The sequence below is a fragment of the Borostomias antarcticus genome (genome assembly GCF_949987555.1).
Source record: "Borostomias antarcticus genome assembly, chromosome: 24".
Classification (NCBI taxonomy): Eukaryota; Metazoa; Chordata; class Actinopteri; order Stomiiformes; family Stomiidae; genus Borostomias; species Borostomias antarcticus.
This window is the reverse complement of record NC_140257.1, coordinates 16,377,700-16,394,659: the sequence shown is the minus strand read 5'-3', so window position 1 is coordinate 16,394,659 and position 16,960 is coordinate 16,377,700. Positions and strand designations below refer to the sequence as shown.

Here is a 16,960-nt window from a genome sequence, read left to right as displayed (position 1 = left end):
TCCACTTCTAACAACAATATCCTCCCGGGCCATCCATTTCTAACAACAATATCCTCCCGGGCCATCCACTTCTAACAACAACAGGAGGTACTGCTCGGGGGAAAGTCAATTACCTTAAATACCTGAGCTCATGGGTCAATACATCCAAGCAAGAATGATGAAGGATCTTGGGTGTAGGGCCCTGAACGGCATGGCCAGTGTGGAACTCCAACCTCCCCCGATAAATCAAACTCTTTTATGAGACGGTCCATAGCTGCTACACCAGAATGCTGCATGCAGTACTTGACATCAGAGCGAGCATGTTACCAACAAGCATCTGTGTGGGGGCTCACCAAGGGTGAGGGAGAAAAAAGCAGCCAGGAGAATGAGGCTGGCTGGTCACTGCCAGAGACACCAGGAGCTGCTGGCCAGCAAACTGGTGCTGAGGGAGCCAAGACACGGGTATCGGTCATGAGGGCGTCCCACACTAACATACTAAAGAAAGATGCGGGAGCAGAAAGTAGCCTATCGGTGAGCTAGCCAGATGTATGGAGGACCATGATGACTGGAGGTGCTGATGGAGGGCTCCTTCCAATAAACACCTTTATCAGTCAATTCAATTCATTCAGAAATTAGTTGGATCATCTCCAGTAATTCCATGACCATGGAGAGCAAAGGTTTGTTTCTCACCAACCACAAACGTTGACCTTTGACCTCTGAGATGACTGTGTACTTCCTTATAGTTTTACTGTGCATAACTCGACTCATGAACAGAGCTTTCATTTGAGCCTAAAAATCATAATAAAACTCGGCTAATTTCTTTGCAAATAATTTATTCAGGTATACAAATACAAAACATCTCTCTTGGTCATTTATCATAAAATAGGTATGTCTTGTCAAATACACGGTGTTTGTGTTGGGCGTGTGGCAACATGCAGCATCACATCCTAAAACATAACGGTATACGGAGACATGTTATCAAATACTATGACATAACAGCAGAGAGCAGGGAGAACGAAACATCTAGAAGTTGTGGGAATCTCATCTCATTCTACCGCTTTCGGCAAACACATCGACAATACTTTATATGCCGCTATGAAAAACAGATCTGAGGATAAAACGTAGAACTGTTAAAAAGCTGCTGCCAGACCTCGAACACACTGAATAAACATGGTCAGAGAATGGGGACCGCTGGTCGAAACGAACACCATCAATAACAACAGACAGGCTGGAAAAGCATTCATACAGACTCAATCTGCCTTCTATTTTGCATTGTGCTTTGGCCTTTAAAAAAATGCAAGGTAGCTTCTCTCTGAATGTACCAATGACAGGTTGTAGCAGTATTCAAAATGAACAAGACGTTTCAATTCGACCTCCTAAAAATAATGTTAAGAGATGTTATAATAGTCAATATATCTTTATTCAAAAGACGCATTCAAAAGACTCCTCTCCACTCGCTTGTGCAGAAAGGTCCTCCTCACTCAAGTCTGGCTCTGAAATACATCACAGAGCGCCGTCCTCAATCCTAGCGCATGATGCACTCAAAAGTCTTCATCCGAAGGAAGTTGCTAGTTATAATGAAAAGGAGGTCAGGGTTCAGTCGTCTCTGCCGGCTCCATCAGGTCCTCAGGTGCGGCGGCCATGTTTTCTCTCAGACCCCAGCCTCCGCGCTGCGAGCCCCGTGAGACGTGATGAAGCTGCTCCAACGTTTCAGGAGGACGTCTGATGGGCTTTCAAACAAGCTCAAGTACCTGTAATGGGCACAGAACAGACACCGACAAATGCATCCCACTTTCTCTGAGAGGGGGGGGGGGGGGCGGGTCTGCGAATGACCCCCAGCTGCTCTCCTAAAGGCACCTCCACAGGCTCACTCACACACTCAGAGCCCAGGCCTCTCACACTCAACCCAACCCACACACTTCCACTCGAAGCAGGAAGCAGACTGTCACTCTTCAGACGATGAAAAGACTCAGTGAAAACACAAACCTTGATTGTTCCTTGACTGTTTGCAGCGATTAGCACGTTTGATTCCTGAAAGACAAAGGCCCAGTGTTATATTTTCTAATGGACTGAGGAGGGCCAGACGATGAGCGTCTCCTCAGCTGTACTGCAGACAAACCATGGACCCTTTCAATGGAATTTTCTGTCACTAGGGCAACGACTTTGTCCGAGTGAACTTCCGGTGCATCAATCTGGTATAACAGTCACACGCTAGCAAGTCGAAAACCTTTTCAAAATGTCCAAATTAATTTTAGGAACTTGTTGTTAGGTGGTGGGATTATTATTTACATATCTCCACTGCCCTGCCTTTGGTAGGGCTCAAGAAATAGCTGCTTGTTGTTTTTAACGTTAGCTAGCTAGCTGCCGCTGCTAACGGCGGCTAACTTGAGAGCGTTGTCGTGGCGGCAGAGCGGATGTTGAGATGGAGCAAAGCGGAGTTTTGTTGTGAATGTGAACGCCCTGCGGACTAGAGGAGATATGAGCACGTCTGGTCTCACCCCGTCAGGCAGGGCTCTCCAGCACACGGCGCTGACGAACTCGTTGGTGTCGTCCTCCTTCTTGTCCTTGTCCAGGACACTCTTCACAGTGTCAAACTTGAAGGTCAGGAGGGTCTTGGACAGGCCCTTGTAGTACAGGTACAGCGAGTTGTTCTCACTTCCTGTGAGCGGAGGAAACGGGGACGCTTGTCAACACGGACAGACGGGAGAGACACACACACACACACACACAGAGACACACACACACACACACATGCACGCAGACAGACACACGCACACAGACAGACACACACTCACACACACAGACAGACATGCAGATAGAGACAGACAAACACACACAGACAGACACACACGCAGACAGAGACAGACAGACACCGATGGATGGACAGACAGACACACACACACACACACACAGACAGACACAGATGGACAGACAGACACACACACAGACAGACAGACAGACACAGATGGATAGACAGACAGACAGACACACATACAAAGACAGACAGACAGACCGACACACACGCAGACAGACAGACACAGATGGACAGACAGACAGACAGACATACATAGACAGACAGACAGACAGACAGACATACATAGACAGACAGACAGACTCCCAGCCGGTCGTCCCTCACCGCAGGCCACGTAGTCTCCGTTGGAGGCCAGGCCCACAAAGTTCTTCTCGTTGATGTGTCCCTTGAAGGAGCGCAGGCAGTGGGGCTTGTTGACGTTCCAAAGCTTCAGCTGGCTGTCTGTGGAACTGTGGGGGGGGGGGGGGGTGTACGGTGTCAGTACAGGGACAATCCTAGACGCACTGTATCCAATTTCAGTCAACATGGCTGTGCAGCCGTAAAAGCTAAAACGCTACTGTGGATGGCTTGGGTCTCTAGACCGCAAAACCGCAAAAAAGTTCTGTTTAACACACAAGCCAAATCATATTCAAAGAGCATAACATTTGTGCATATTATTTTCTGCATGCATGCATAAAGGAATAGCATGTTTTTATTTATTTATTTAACCATTATTTTACCAGGAAGTCCCATTAGCAGATAAAAAATAATGTGCGTTGTTAAAATAATGTGCGTTGTTAATGCGCGTTGTTTTTGTAATAGTATGGTAGTAGTAATTTTGAGGCGCGCGCGACTCACGCAGAGACGATCTCCTCGCCGTTGACGAACTTGGCGTAGGACACGGCCTTCCGGTGGCCTTTGAACACCATGATGGGCTGCTTAGTGTTGCGGAGGTCGTAGTAGTGGACGCAGTGGTCTGGGAGCAAACACACGCGTCAGTCAGGATGACCTACGTCATCCTCCTCAACAGAGGGCCTGAGCAGGAAGCAGGAAGAGCTTGGATCTTATTTCGGGGGAAAAAAATATGTACGCTAGTCAATGGCGATAAAAGAAATAATTTCTTGATCCCGTTTGAATTGCGTCATGATCATAAACATGTTTGTCAATTAAAAACTATACCATAACCTTTTGGTGAGTGTTTAACAAGTGTAATGTCAGCTAGCTAATCTGTGTTTTAAATGGACAAACATCATATGTGATGGTCATGGCACAATTCATTCAGGATCAAGAAATATTTTCTCTCACGCTGTTCACTACCGTTCATATTTTTTTCTGATTTAAGGTCCCATGAGGTTTCTCTCTTCCTTCCTCTGCTCAGGCTCTCTATGGGAGACCAGCACACTCAACACGGTTCAGGCTCTCTATGAGAGACCAGCACACTCAACACGGTTCAGGCTCTCTATGAGAGACCAGCACACTCAACACGGTTCAGGCTCTCTATGGGAGAGAGACCAGCACCCTCAACACGGTTCAGGCTCTCTATGGGAGACCAGCACACTCAACATGGTTCAGGCTCTCTATGAGAGACCAGCACACTCAACACGGTTCAGGCTCTCTATGAGAGACCAGCACACTCAACACGGTTCAGGCTCTCTATGAGAGACCAGCACACTCAACACGGTTCAGGCTCTCTATGGGAGACCAGCACACTCAACACGGTTCAGGCTCTCTATGAGAGACCAGCACACTCAACACGGTTCAGGCTCTCTATGGGAGAGAGACCAGCACCCTCAACACGGTTCAGGCTCTCTATGGGAGACCAGCACACTCAACATGGTTCAGGCTCTCTATGGGAGAGAGACCAGCACACTCAACATGGTTCAGGCTCTCTATGAGAGACCAGCACACTCAACATGGTTCAGGCTCTCTATGGGAGAGAGACCAGCACACTCAACACGGTTCAGGCTCTCTATGGGAGAGAGCAGCACACAACACGGTTCAGGCTCTCTATGGGAGAGACCAGCACACTCAACACGGTTCAGGCTCTCTATGGGAGAGAGCAGCACACTCAACACGGTTCAGGCTCTCTATGGGAGAGAGCAGCACACTCAACACGGTTCAGGCTCTCTATGGGAGAGAGACCAGCACACTCAACACGGTTCAGGCTCTCTATGGGAGAGAGACCAGCACACTCAACACGGTTCAGGCTCTCTATGAGAGAGAGACCAGCACACTCAACACGGTTCAGGCTCTCTATGAGAGAGCAGCACACTCAACACGGTTCAGGAAAACCTACCGGCACACCCGAAGGCCAGGTGATATCTGGAGGTGGGGCTGAACTTCACGCAGCAGACGTTGGCTTTGGCCTCGATACTGGCCACGGAGTTGTCAAGGTTGGTCGACCATAACTTCACTGAAAAACAAACGTCACAGCGCACACACACACACACACACACACACACACACACACACACACACACACACACACACACACACACACACACACGGTGTAAAGCTTGGATCAACACAACTATTATTACATTTAAACACACTGAGTGTTTATTTCATTCACATTTCTTCTCTCAACGTTACCTTTGGCGTCGTCAGAGCCGGAGGCTAGGAGCTTGGGGTCCATCAAGTTGAAGTCGACGCTCCAACATCTTTTCTCATGCTCCTTGGAGATAAAAGCACAGGTAACTGACTAGACTGTTTGAGGGATACTTATTACCCACAGAGCACACCTCCGTTGAGGGTGTTCACTAGGGCTGTCAAAAGTGCCATGAAATTGAGTTTGAATATATTCTAATTAATTTAGTAGAGTTCGAACGATACTTGAATTTATATGTATTAAAAAAAAAAGATTTTTCATGAATATAATAGCCTAATGAAATAACCCTTGACTGTAATATTGTACTGTGAACACAGTTACCCCTCGCTGAGGTCTGGATTATTCAATTATTGCCCGTAAATAAATTGTAGCCTATAAATGTTTAGCCTACTTATTCAATAACCTACAAGTGTAATAATATTACAATATTTGAACTCTCAAATTTAGGTTCGAACTTCTTTAAAAAAAAGATATTCTCATTTTTCTTTTCAAATTTCGATTTATTTATTTATTTTACAGCCCTACTGTTCACCATGTGATAAGACGAGTGTGTTTCACTACTAAAGCGCTAGCCTCGTGACACCGTCCGGATCTCACCAGCTCATTCTCCGTTTGCCTCCGCAGATCAGTCTGGACTTCCCCCTATCTCTAACGATTATTCTCAGAGTACGTTTTTGACCAAGCCAATCAGGAACTGTGTTCTTCCTGTTGTTCAGCCCCCCGGTACAACGTAGCCCCTGATTGGTTCCCGTGACAAATCAGTCTCCGGAAGCAACGAGCGGTAACATTAACACTAGTAGAATAAACCGTCATAAGTGCAGTTATGTAGACGGACTCAATAACAATTAAACAAGAACAACAGTATTCATAGTTTCTCGGAGGAGACAACTTTTTCTCCGTTCTTCCGACTGGATTTGGCAAACGTTTTGTTACGCTGATTGGCTGAATGAGTTAGTCTGTCAAGGCAAGTGCTCCCGCCCACAATAATGGAGGCAGGAGGAAGTCCAGACTGATCTGCGGAGTGAATGTGAGCTAGCCAGCGCAGGGTAGTCTCACAGGGCTGCTAACGCTCACACTCGTTAGCGGCGGCGGTGTTCTGCCCTGGCGTTTCTATACTGTAACTGTACCTGGTAGACCTTTGACCTCTGTCCTGTGAAGCCGTCCCATAGGATCACCGTGCCCTCGTAGTCGCTGCTGGCCAGCAGGTTCTTATGGTAGCTGCTCCAGCTGATACAGCTACACAACAACAACAACATGTTGAGACGACAGAGTGGGAGGTAGGGTAGAACTGGGACTAACAGACTGCACAATCACAGAGATTATGCTATGCAATTTACAATTTGGTAATTTAACAGTCTTTAAGAGTAAGACGGTAGGTAGCAATTGTCATGTGGCCTGGCCCGGTCTTGAACCAGCAACCTTCCGGTCACTGATCTGGCCCGGTCTTGAACCAGCAACCTTCCGGTCACTGATCTGGCCCGGTCTTGAACCAGCAACCTTCCGGGTCACTGATCTGGCCCGGTCTTGAACCAGCAACCTTCCGGTCACTGATCTGGCCCGGTCTTGAACCAGCAACCTTCCGGTCACTGATCTGGCCCGGTCTTGAACCAGCAACCTTCCGGTCACTGATCAGATGCTTTAGCTGCCCAGAGTCTGAGCTAGAGATGGAGGAATGAGCAGAGAGAGAGGGAGAGAAATGGAGAAATAGAAAGAGAGAGAGAGCGGTCACCTGATTTTGGAGTTGCAGGTCATCTCGTTGATGGGGTAGTGAATGTCTACGGCGTCCTGGATCACCGTCCCATACTCAAACACCTTGATCTTCTTGGTGACGCCAGCGATGGCAAAGTAGTCACAGTCTCGGTCAAACTCAATGCTGCAGGGAGGTGGAGGGGGGACAGACAGGCTCCTGGGAGTCAGTGGGACATTTTGTACTCTGGCATAGCAGCACTACAGAGCTCACATTAACAAGCAGATACAGCGAATCCCATCAATGAATAATAATAATAATAATAATACAATTAATTTATATAGCACTTTTTAAAATAATGTTACAAAGTGCTTCACAAGCAAAATAAAACAACACAAAAACATTGTACTGTAAGAGAAAGAAATAAGAAGCACTAACAACACCATGAAATACAATAACAAGGGAAGAAAGTAATGTGAATAAAATAAAATAAAAAATACAATTAATACTTAATAATAATTAATACTAGTTAATTAATTAGGCCTCGTCGGTGATGGGCAAACACCCATCTGGTCAAAGTACGTACTAACAATTTAAATGGTGCAAGGGTAAGAGACAGAGCAGATGACACAATGACTGTAATGCTGTGTTCACACCGGGCGCGGCAAGAAAATTCGCGCCTCCCAGTTCGTCCAATCTCGCCGCGGGATCAATGGGTCGCCGCGCGAATCCGCCACAGAAAGTAAAAAAAAAAAAAACTTTTGCGAATGTCACCGTGCGGCGAATTCACGCCGCCCGCCGCCCAGTTCGCGCAAATTGTATTGACTTTCTATGTAAACTCGCCGCGCCGCAGGAAAAATTCGCACCCGGTGTGAACACAGCATAACAAACAAATCTAACAGTCTAATCTTCAGAGCTTACATACTGGACCTCAAAGGTAAACATTACTTAATTGATATCTATCATTCTTACAATATTCATTGTAGCTCACAAGAGCCTACAGATAAGCGACATGCTGTATTTCAGGGCCAGCCGTACCTGGACACGATACTGGAGCCGTTGTAGAGGTCGCTGGCGTACGACAGGGTGGCCAGCGGCCGAACGGAGTTGTAGCGCGTGAACTTCGACAGGCACTCCATGAAATCATCCAGCTGATTCAGATTCCTACCTTCGTCTGAAACGAGAGAGAAGCACTGATGGTGAGGCCACACCCCACTGTCTGAGTCTCCCCAGCACACCTGGGACTGATGGTGAGGCCACACCCCACTGTCTGATTCTCCCCAGCACACCTGGGACTGATGGTGAGGCCACACCCCACTGTCTGATTCTCCCCAGCACACCTTAGAACTGATGGTGAGGCCACACCCCACTGTCTGATTCTGATGTTATTAGCCTCTCTTACTCTGAAAATGTAATTTAATGTTATTTATTGCTCAATAAATGTTCTTAGCCAGTAGACAAACATACTCCAGGAGCTTGCTCGATCGCCTTGTTGAGAGGGGTCAGGGAAGAATTTTTACAGCTCACTTATCTGGCCCCCGGGTGATTACTGTTTTTTGCTCCCCTCTGGAATATGTAGGGGTGGGATGTCTGCCCACCTCCCTTGTTCTCTGTAAAGCGCATTGTGTTGCCTCTGGGTATGAAATGCGCTATACAAATAAAGCTTTGATTGATTGATTGATTGATTCTCCCCAGCACACCTGGGAACTGGAGGAAGGTCTCTGTTCTGTAACTCGGCATAACTGGCAACCTGTGCGTTTCATTATGCGTCAATGAATCCTCCTGGACCCCAGGAAGACATCCCTAGTGTGTCAGTTATGCCGGGCTCACACAATCGGGGATAAATCGTCCCTGTAGTGTGAGCCCGGCGTTACTGGAGTTCCGGTTAGACGACAGAAAAGCAGTGAGGCTCAGTCCACCAGAGAGAGAGGGTGTGAGACCACGCCGCCCGGTGATGCTGTACCTGTGATGCGCGACATCCTGTTGGAGAAGTAGCATTGCTCCAGGTCTTCAAAGTGCGCCGTGAGTCTCTTCCTGCGTGAAGCCAGCGTGCTGTTGTACCACGTCTGCCTCTTACCCTAGTGACGCAGACAGACCGTCATGTCTAGAACCCTTTCACACATATCACTCAAATAAGAATTAAGGCAGAGACTAATGTTAGGTACCAAGGGGTCAATCAACTTAGGTGTTACAAGTGTGGCATCACTTCCTATTCTGCCAGGATTCTGCTCACATAGCTCAAAAATAACAAGTTCAATATAACACTGACACTTAGGTTTAGATTTATTCATGACTTTTGAATCCTACACTACACATCCAAGGGATATAAAACATTTCTTAACTCCCATTTCCTGTGTGGGTCTGATCAATGTAGCCTGACTATGGGAGTGAGAGTCCGGGGAGCTGGTATCAACATGGTTGGTACACCAGAGAGAGAAGAGAGGGTCTGACTCACCTGGACCGCCCCTCCAAACCCTGGAGGCTGGCTGTACTCTGTGGAATCAATAATACTACTGCAGACGCAAGAGGACAAGGTCAAAGGTTAGTGCTTGGATTCAGTGTTAGTGGGCTACAAATACAGCCTCGTGAGACCATCCTGATCTCGCCAACTCACATTCAGTTACAAATACAGCCTCGTGAGACCATCCTGATCTCACCAACTCACATTCAGTTACAAATACAGCCTCGTGAGACCATCCTGATCTCACCAACTCACATTCAGTTACAAATACAGCCTCGTGAGACCATCCTGATCTCGCGAACTCACATTCAGTTACAAATACAGCCTCGTGAGACCATCCTGATCTCCCGAACTCACATTCAGTTACAAATACAGCCTCGTGAGACCATCCTGATCTCGCGAACTCACATTGTTTCAAATACAGCCTCGTGAGACCATCCTGATCTCCCGAACTCACATTCAGTTTCAAATACAGCCTCGTGAGACCATCCTGATCTCGCCAACTCGCATTCAGTTTTTCTCCGTAGATCAGTCTGGACCTCCCCCTATCTCAAACGATTATTCTCCGATTGCATCGTGAACGGGCCAATCGAGGACTATGTTCTGACTGCTGTTCTGCCTCCCCCGGTAGAATGTAGCCCCTGATTGGTTCCCGTAGGTGATGTGTGAAAATGAAATGTCGGCCACTGGCGAAACAGCCTCCCAAAGCATCGAGTGGCAACGTTAACGTTAGTAGAATAAACACAGACGTTAGTGCACTTATTCTATTATAGACTCAATAACAACAAGTAAACAAGAGTATGCACTAGCGGAGTTTCTCGGACGAAAAGACGTTTTCACCGTTCTTCCGACTTGGCAAAGGTTTTGTTAGGGTGATTGGCTGAAGGAGTTAATCTGTCAAGGCAAGTCCTCCCGCACGCTATAATCATTGTAGATGGAGGGAGGGGTGGGGGGGGCAAGACTGAGCTGCAGAGAGAAACTGTAAGTGAGCCGGCCAGATCAGGGTGATCTCACTAATGGTCTCACTAATACAAACACACTTGGGAAGACACTGATGGAAGTTTCTCACAGAAGAGGTCTCGATTTCATCGTAAAAAAAAACATTTCTGCATTAAATCTTAAGTTTAGTACATGGATCCATGTATGGCTTGGATAATCTAATATGCAGGCCTAGTCGAACATGATCGACAGACAAAACTGCCTAGCGAGGCGTCAAACAGCTGTGTAGGAAGTGTCGCTGGGGGCTTTGAAAGGTGCTGATGATAAGTTATCCCCCTACCTGGGCGCGGGGGGCGGAGCCTCCACGTTGGGCACCGTGCTGTCCAGGTCCATCACTGGAGAGTACAGCCCGCTCATTTCCTACACAACACACCACGCACACGTTGGTGAGGACGGCGATGACGATGATGGTGGTTGGTGACATTGTGGTGTTGGTGACGGGCGTACATTTGAATGTTTTATGTATGCTTGACGTGTGCTTAACAAATTCCTCTCTGGGGCAATAAAGGTTAAAATAAAATAAAATAAAATAAAATAAAATAAAATAAAATAAAATAAAATAAAATAAAATAAAATAAAATAAAATAAAATAAAATAAAATAAAATAAAATAAAATAAAATAAAATACAATTCAATTCAATTCAATTCAATTCAATTCAATTCAATTCAATTCAATTCAATTCAATTCAATTCAATTCAATTCAATTCAATTCAATTAAATTCAATTATCTAGCTCTGAAATCAACTCGGCTGACAAACATTGCCTTTTTGCGACGGGAACCATGATACCACTGTGGAAAATACATTCCGCTTCCGCAGTAAAGATGAATATCTCAGCTGTGCTTTCACCTCGACACGCTTGATGTCCTCTTCCAAGAAGTTCAGCTCCTTCTGCAACTGCTCCAGTTGCTAAGACAACGGAATAGAGATAACATTAGGACACGCGTAGACTCGACGGGTGTCGGTGTGGTTTTGGGGGATAAGCCTTGTCGTTCGTTAAGTACTGCCCAATCAGTGGCGCCGATTCATGTGGTCGGCCAATCAGTGGCGATGGGAGTTTCTCCTCGCTACGTGAAAAAAGAACAACCTAGCAACCGCTCCGCCAAAGATCATTGTGATTGGTTTAAAGAAATACTGAGTCCCCCCCCCCCCCCTATGCGCGAATAGTAATGAGACCAGCAAGACCTTTCTTTCAAAGTGTGGAGATAGGTCTGGCTATGAGAGACTATGATATATATATATATATATATATCTAGCCTACATGAGGAGTATGAAACACGGAAAACCTGTGTATTTTGGAGCCGCGTCGTCAGTGACGACAACAACAAACCTCGCGTTTATTCCTCCTTGCTTCTTTCAGGAACTCCATTAGGATCTGCCGCTGAGCAGCTTGGGATTCCTGTAGGAAGAACACACAGTCCTGTTAGCCTACTGTAGTACATACTCTATCCCCTCCAGAACACTCAGTCCTGTTAGCCTACTGTAGTACATACTATATCCCCTCCAGAACACTCAGTCCTGTTAGCCTACTGTAGTACATACTCTATCCCCTCCAGAACACTCAGTCCTGTTAGTCTACTGTAGTACATACTCTATCCCCTCCAGAACACTCAGTCCTGTTAGTCTACTGTAGTACACTCTATCCCCTCCAGAACACTCAGTCCTGTTAGCCTACTGTAGTACACACTCTATCCCCTCCAGAACACTCAGTCCTGTTAGTCTACTGTAGTACATACTCTATCCCCTCCAGAACACTCAGTCCTGTTAGTCTACTGTAGTACATACTCTATCCCCTCCAGAACACTCAGTCCTGTTAGTCTACTGTAGTACATACTCTATCCCCTCCAGAACACTCAGTCCTGTTAGCATACTGTGGTACCACATACACCATCCCATCCTTGTAAGAGGTAAGGCTGTCCCAAATACCATTTTACAGGTTTTAAATACTCAGGTGTGAACGAACAAGGTGGCAACATTGGATAGTCTATAACTACCGGTGACAAGGTGAGCAATGCGGCAGTCATATTTCCTTGTTGTCCGACTTTTGCCTCCTACAACCTCCAACTAGTAGGTTGTAAGCTTGCTAGATTGTTTAGCTTGGTTGGTTCATGATTAATCATGTGTGGGTTTATTTAATCATGGCTTGTGACTGTGTCAATTTGGCCAAGTTTAGGTTTCATTTCCGTGTTCTGGCTACATCCATAAACTCTTGAAAACCACTTCCAATTCAGTTCAATGAAAATCTATTTTGTACCTCGATAAACTAGAGGCTGATAGTAGCGTAACAAAATCAATCAAAACTTGAAATGGTAAAAAAAAAACACGTTTCGGCCTGTTTGCTTAATGCCATGTCATCCTAGTCCAGCTTTGCTCGCTCCAACTCTCGCCCCACCAACGTGCTTTTGTCGCATTTAGAAAGGAAAAATAATATATACTAGCTAAATAGCAAGCTAGTAGCTGGGTTAGGGCTGTCAATTTAAGAAGTATTTTAGCCTCTGTCTCTCAACTCCTGTGCTGCGACACGTGTGTGTGTGTGTGTGTGTGTGTGTGTGTGTGTGTGTGTGTGTGTGTGTGTGTGGCTGTGTGTGTGTGGCAGCACAGGAGCAGAGGAGAGACAGAGGCGAAAATGCTGTTGACAGGCCTAACCAGAGACCCACTCAGCATAACATTATGACGACGCAGTTTGGAGTATCGGGACAAAAAAAAGAAGCTCCGAATACTGAATTTAGCTGCAAATATCAACCTACCACACAAATAGTGGAATACTCAAATTACTCGGGCCAGCCCTCTTAAGAGGACATCCTGTGATGAACATCAGCAGATTAGAACTATCACCAGGATACTGGTCTTAAAAGGTAAGACAGGTGTGTGAAAAGACCATACCCATACCACCAGAGAAAGAACAGTAAAGTTAGTAAGTAGCCTTGAGAACCAATAGTTCTGGAGCCTAGTGGCCCATAGGGGAGGAGCCTAGTGGCCCATAGGGGAGGAGCCTAGTGGCCCATAGGGGAGGAGCCTAGTGGCCCATAGGGGAGGAGCCTAGTGGCCCATAGGGGAGGAGCCTAGTGGCCCATAGGGGAGGAGCCTAGTGGCCCATAGGGCAGGAGAACTATCTCCTGATTCCTTAGCGTGAGGCAGCTTGATGTACAAGTCCACCCCCTGGACATGGTGCTGGTATGTCACAGGGACTCACCCCCAATCCAACCCTTGATGCTGAGTGCCAAGCAGGGAGGCATCGGATACCATTTTTATAGTCTTTGGTAAGACTCGGGCAGGAATCGAACCAATCTCAGTGCGGACACTCTAACCACAAAGCCACTGAGCCGGAGTGAGAAGAGGATTGTGTGTATGTGTTGTGTGATGATGCGTGATCAGCCTGTAAACAACACATACCGCCTCCAGCTGCTTCTTCTTCTGCACCAGGAGCTCCAACATCAGGTTGACGTTGGCCAGGTCCAGCTTCTCTTGTTCCGGGCCTAGGACATCCTGGAACACCTGCCATCTGGACCCGTTCTATCGCAGAAAAAACACAAACCGTTAGCACTGCACTGTTGGCTAGTGTGTGTGTGTGTGTGTGTGTGTGTTGGGTCACGTCTTACGGGATAGTCCATCTTCAACCTCTTCTCCTCTGACCTCTGCTTTTGTTTGAGGATGAGCTCATTCACTGTAAAAACAAGGCATAAAAACAAGAGTTAACATGCCTAAAATGCTAAAATATATCTGTGAGATCTTGATCTAAGAGGCAGCGATCAAGATCCAAACTACACACAAGAGAGTTCAATTGAAGGTTCTAGGATACACCTTTTCTCGTGGACATTTGTGTGTTTCCCGTGTCGCCCATTACACTACACGTGTTGAATCAAGTGCACTGCATGCCGTGTGACGAATAAAGACTTTAAAAATATATTTATTATTCTATGAGGAAAAAGTTGGAGTTAGGTTTACTACTTCAAAAGACACCAAGCACTCTACATCGTTGTCTACGCTAGGAGGTAAAACCTACCGAGGAAATTTGGATAGAGCTGATCGATGTTGTCTATGATATAGTTGCATTTCGGACATCTATTGCTGTCCTCCAAACTCTGGCGGATGCACTTGTGGCTGAGACGAGAGGAGAACGTGACATTAGCATACAAATAACAGCTGAGGGTGTCCCAATCAGGTGTCAATAGTCTGTCTAAGGTCAATAACAGTTGAGGGTGTCCCAATCAGGTGTCAATAGTCTGTCTAAGGTCAATAACAGTTGAGGGTGTCCCAATCAGGTGTCAATAGTCTGTCTAAGGTCAACCAGCTATATTGACATGTCTTTCACAGCCATCATGCATCTTACCAGAAACTGTGCCCACATTTTGTCATGTGCGCCTCCTCGATCATCTCAAAGCAAATCGGGCTGCAAAAACCAAGCACAAGTCAGAGTTAGTGTCTGTATTAATACATCCATGGTCTGTACATAGACTTATCACAGCAGGCAAAACCAAAACAACCCAACATCCGGGTAACTAACATTAGGTAGATAAGCAGCATTAACGTTACAGAGTGCAATTTTGTACGTAACTAACTAACTTTACTGCAGTTGGCTACGTTAGATAGCTAGATAAACACAAGCTAGCTATTAATATATGATGGTAGCTAGCCTACGGTGTCTTGTAGCATTAGTAGCTAGCTAGCTCATTATGCTAGCTCAAATAAACCTCCTTCCAGACACAACTCACCATACAAAATCGTTGCTTTTGTCCTCGTATGAGTTCAAGAGGCCGTTATAGAGGGGTGCCTGGTGGAGGGACCGCTTCCTGCTCCCCACGGACGAGGAGGGACTGGGTCTGCTCAGGGAGGCTAAGCCCCTGGAAGACTGGACCAGGGCCGGGACGGGCAGCCCCTCGGTTGTCCCTGGCGTCCGGACGGGGACCGTGTTCCCAGAAGTGTTCCCGTTTGTGCCTCCACCTCCTCCCCCGTTGAGGGTGGGGGAGTCCCCGGTGCTGGTGCTGGGGACTGAGCCTGCCCCTCCGACGCTGGGCTGGGGCCGGTTGCTTGACATGATTGAAGACCGATGCTAAAAGGCCGCTAGCTACCGTTAGCTAAGCTAGGCTAAGCTAGGCTAAGCTAGGCTAGGCTAAGCTAGGCTAAGCTAGGCTAAGCTAGGCTAGGCTAGGCTAAGCTAGGCTAAGCTAGGCTAAGCTAGGCTAACGCTCACTGCATCCGGACTGAGCTAGCAGATGCTAACGGTCGGCTAGCTAGCACTAGCTAGTTGAGCAAGCTCAAGGCATAAAGCAACTATTTACAAATACATACAGCCTTACAATCGGCTTGTTTTCACTAGGTCCGAGCGAGTAACGTGGAGTGGGGTTTGATCAACACATTGGTCATGAATATTGTAAGGAAATAGTAGAAATGTTGAAGAAAAATAAACGTCTGCCTACGTTTGGGGATTTGAGGAATCAATCTGCAGAAGTCGCCTCGGTTACGAGGGTTGCCAGATTTGTTAACCGCTATCCCCCCCAATCGAGATGTGAACAACCCCCCATATGAGTCCGTTGACCCCATTCAGACATACAGGCATGTATGAAGTCCGGATATTATTCGGGGCTATACCTGCCAGGGATCATTCATTGCATCATAGACTTATTTGACTCTTGGTCTAAATTACTACATCTACAGACAATATTATTTTGTTCCTCGCCCAGCTGGCACACGACCAACCTTCAACCTTCAACGTTGAAATATAGTTGGAATAATGTCAGTTGTCCTTTCAACCATGAATGCTCAATGGTTGAAAAAGGTTGATAAAATACTTAGAAATCAGCGTTGAAATCCTGTTGAAGATCTGTACGATGAATCGACATGATGTCTTCAACCTGACTTATAGCCCTTTAATGCACAATATGGGTAAAAAGTGGCCCGACGAAGGTTTTGCTCTATATATATTTACAATAAATCAATTTCATTGGTCACGAATCCTTATTTTGCGCTTGCACAAAGAATGAGATTCGGATTTCCTTTCGTGGACATCCGAGGATGTCCTATTATGGGCACCGTATTTTCTTTTGAAATGTTGGCACAGTGCGTAGTGTGTAATGCTTGTCTCGCATAGCTGGACATCTGAAGTCATTCTTCACCCATAAGGCAGTAACTTTACTGTCTGTGTGATCGTATTACTAATTTCAGAAACATTCTACTGTGAGTGCCTTTTTCTGTAGCATTGCTGTATAGAAGGCTGTCACAAAATGAGTGTGTGTGTGCGTGCATGCCACAGCCACAAACACTCTTATTTTTCACATTATTGTTGGGATTGATGTTGTTGCTGTTTGCACTGTTGTCAGAGTTGTTGCAGCCCTATTTCACTGCTGTTGTAGGCCTACATGTGCATCTTGAATCTTATGTAAAAAATAAACATTTTAACAAGTTCACACCTTTGTTCTCTGGGGCTATATGCATTGA

General features: G+C 46.3%; 1 protein-coding gene across 2 annotated transcripts; it reads right to left on the bottom strand.

Annotated features, from left to right (window-relative positions):
• Nucleotides 1–828: 828 nt before the first annotated feature.
• cop1 (COP1 E3 ubiquitin ligase) lies at nt 829–15,943 on the bottom strand. 2 transcript variants are annotated; one of them, XM_084457797.1, is made up of 20 exons: nt 15,238–15,943; nt 14,856–14,915; nt 14,529–14,626; nt 14,125–14,189; nt 13,919–14,038; nt 11,856–11,924; nt 11,375–11,434; nt 10,806–10,885; nt 9,521–9,578; nt 9,029–9,143; nt 8,104–8,239; nt 7,108–7,251; nt 6,506–6,614; nt 5,363–5,444; nt 5,067–5,183; nt 3,629–3,746; nt 3,116–3,240; nt 2,478–2,638; nt 1,966–2,010; nt 829–1,730 (listed from the first exon to the last, which is right to left on the bottom strand). In XM_084457797.1, the coding sequence occupies exons 1-20, from the start codon at nt 15,558–15,560 to the stop codon at nt 1,713–1,715; spliced, it is 2,103 nt and encodes a 700-aa protein (XP_084313923.1). In that variant the 5' UTR covers nt 15,561–15,943; the 3' UTR covers nt 829–1,712. The 2 variants fall into 2 exon arrangements, with proteins under 2 accessions (XP_084313923.1, XP_084313924.1); XM_084457798.1 differs by having other exon boundaries at nt 5,363–5,441.
• Between the last annotated feature and the right edge of the window lie 1,017 nt (nt 15,944–16,960).

Coding starts and splice junctions, on each gene's coding strand:
- cop1 (XM_084457797.1), bottom strand. CDS start 15,560: ATGTCAAGCAACCGGCCCCAGCCCAGCGTCGGAGGGGCAGGCTCAGTC. Junction 14,627..14,855: donor AAATGTGGGCACAGTTTCTG/GTAAGATGCATG, acceptor CTCTCGTCTCAG/CCACAAGTGCATCCGCCAGA. Junction 11,925..13,918: donor AGAAGAAGCAGCTGGAGGCG/GTATGTGTTGTT, acceptor TTCTTCCTACAG/GAATCCCAAGCTGCTCAGCG.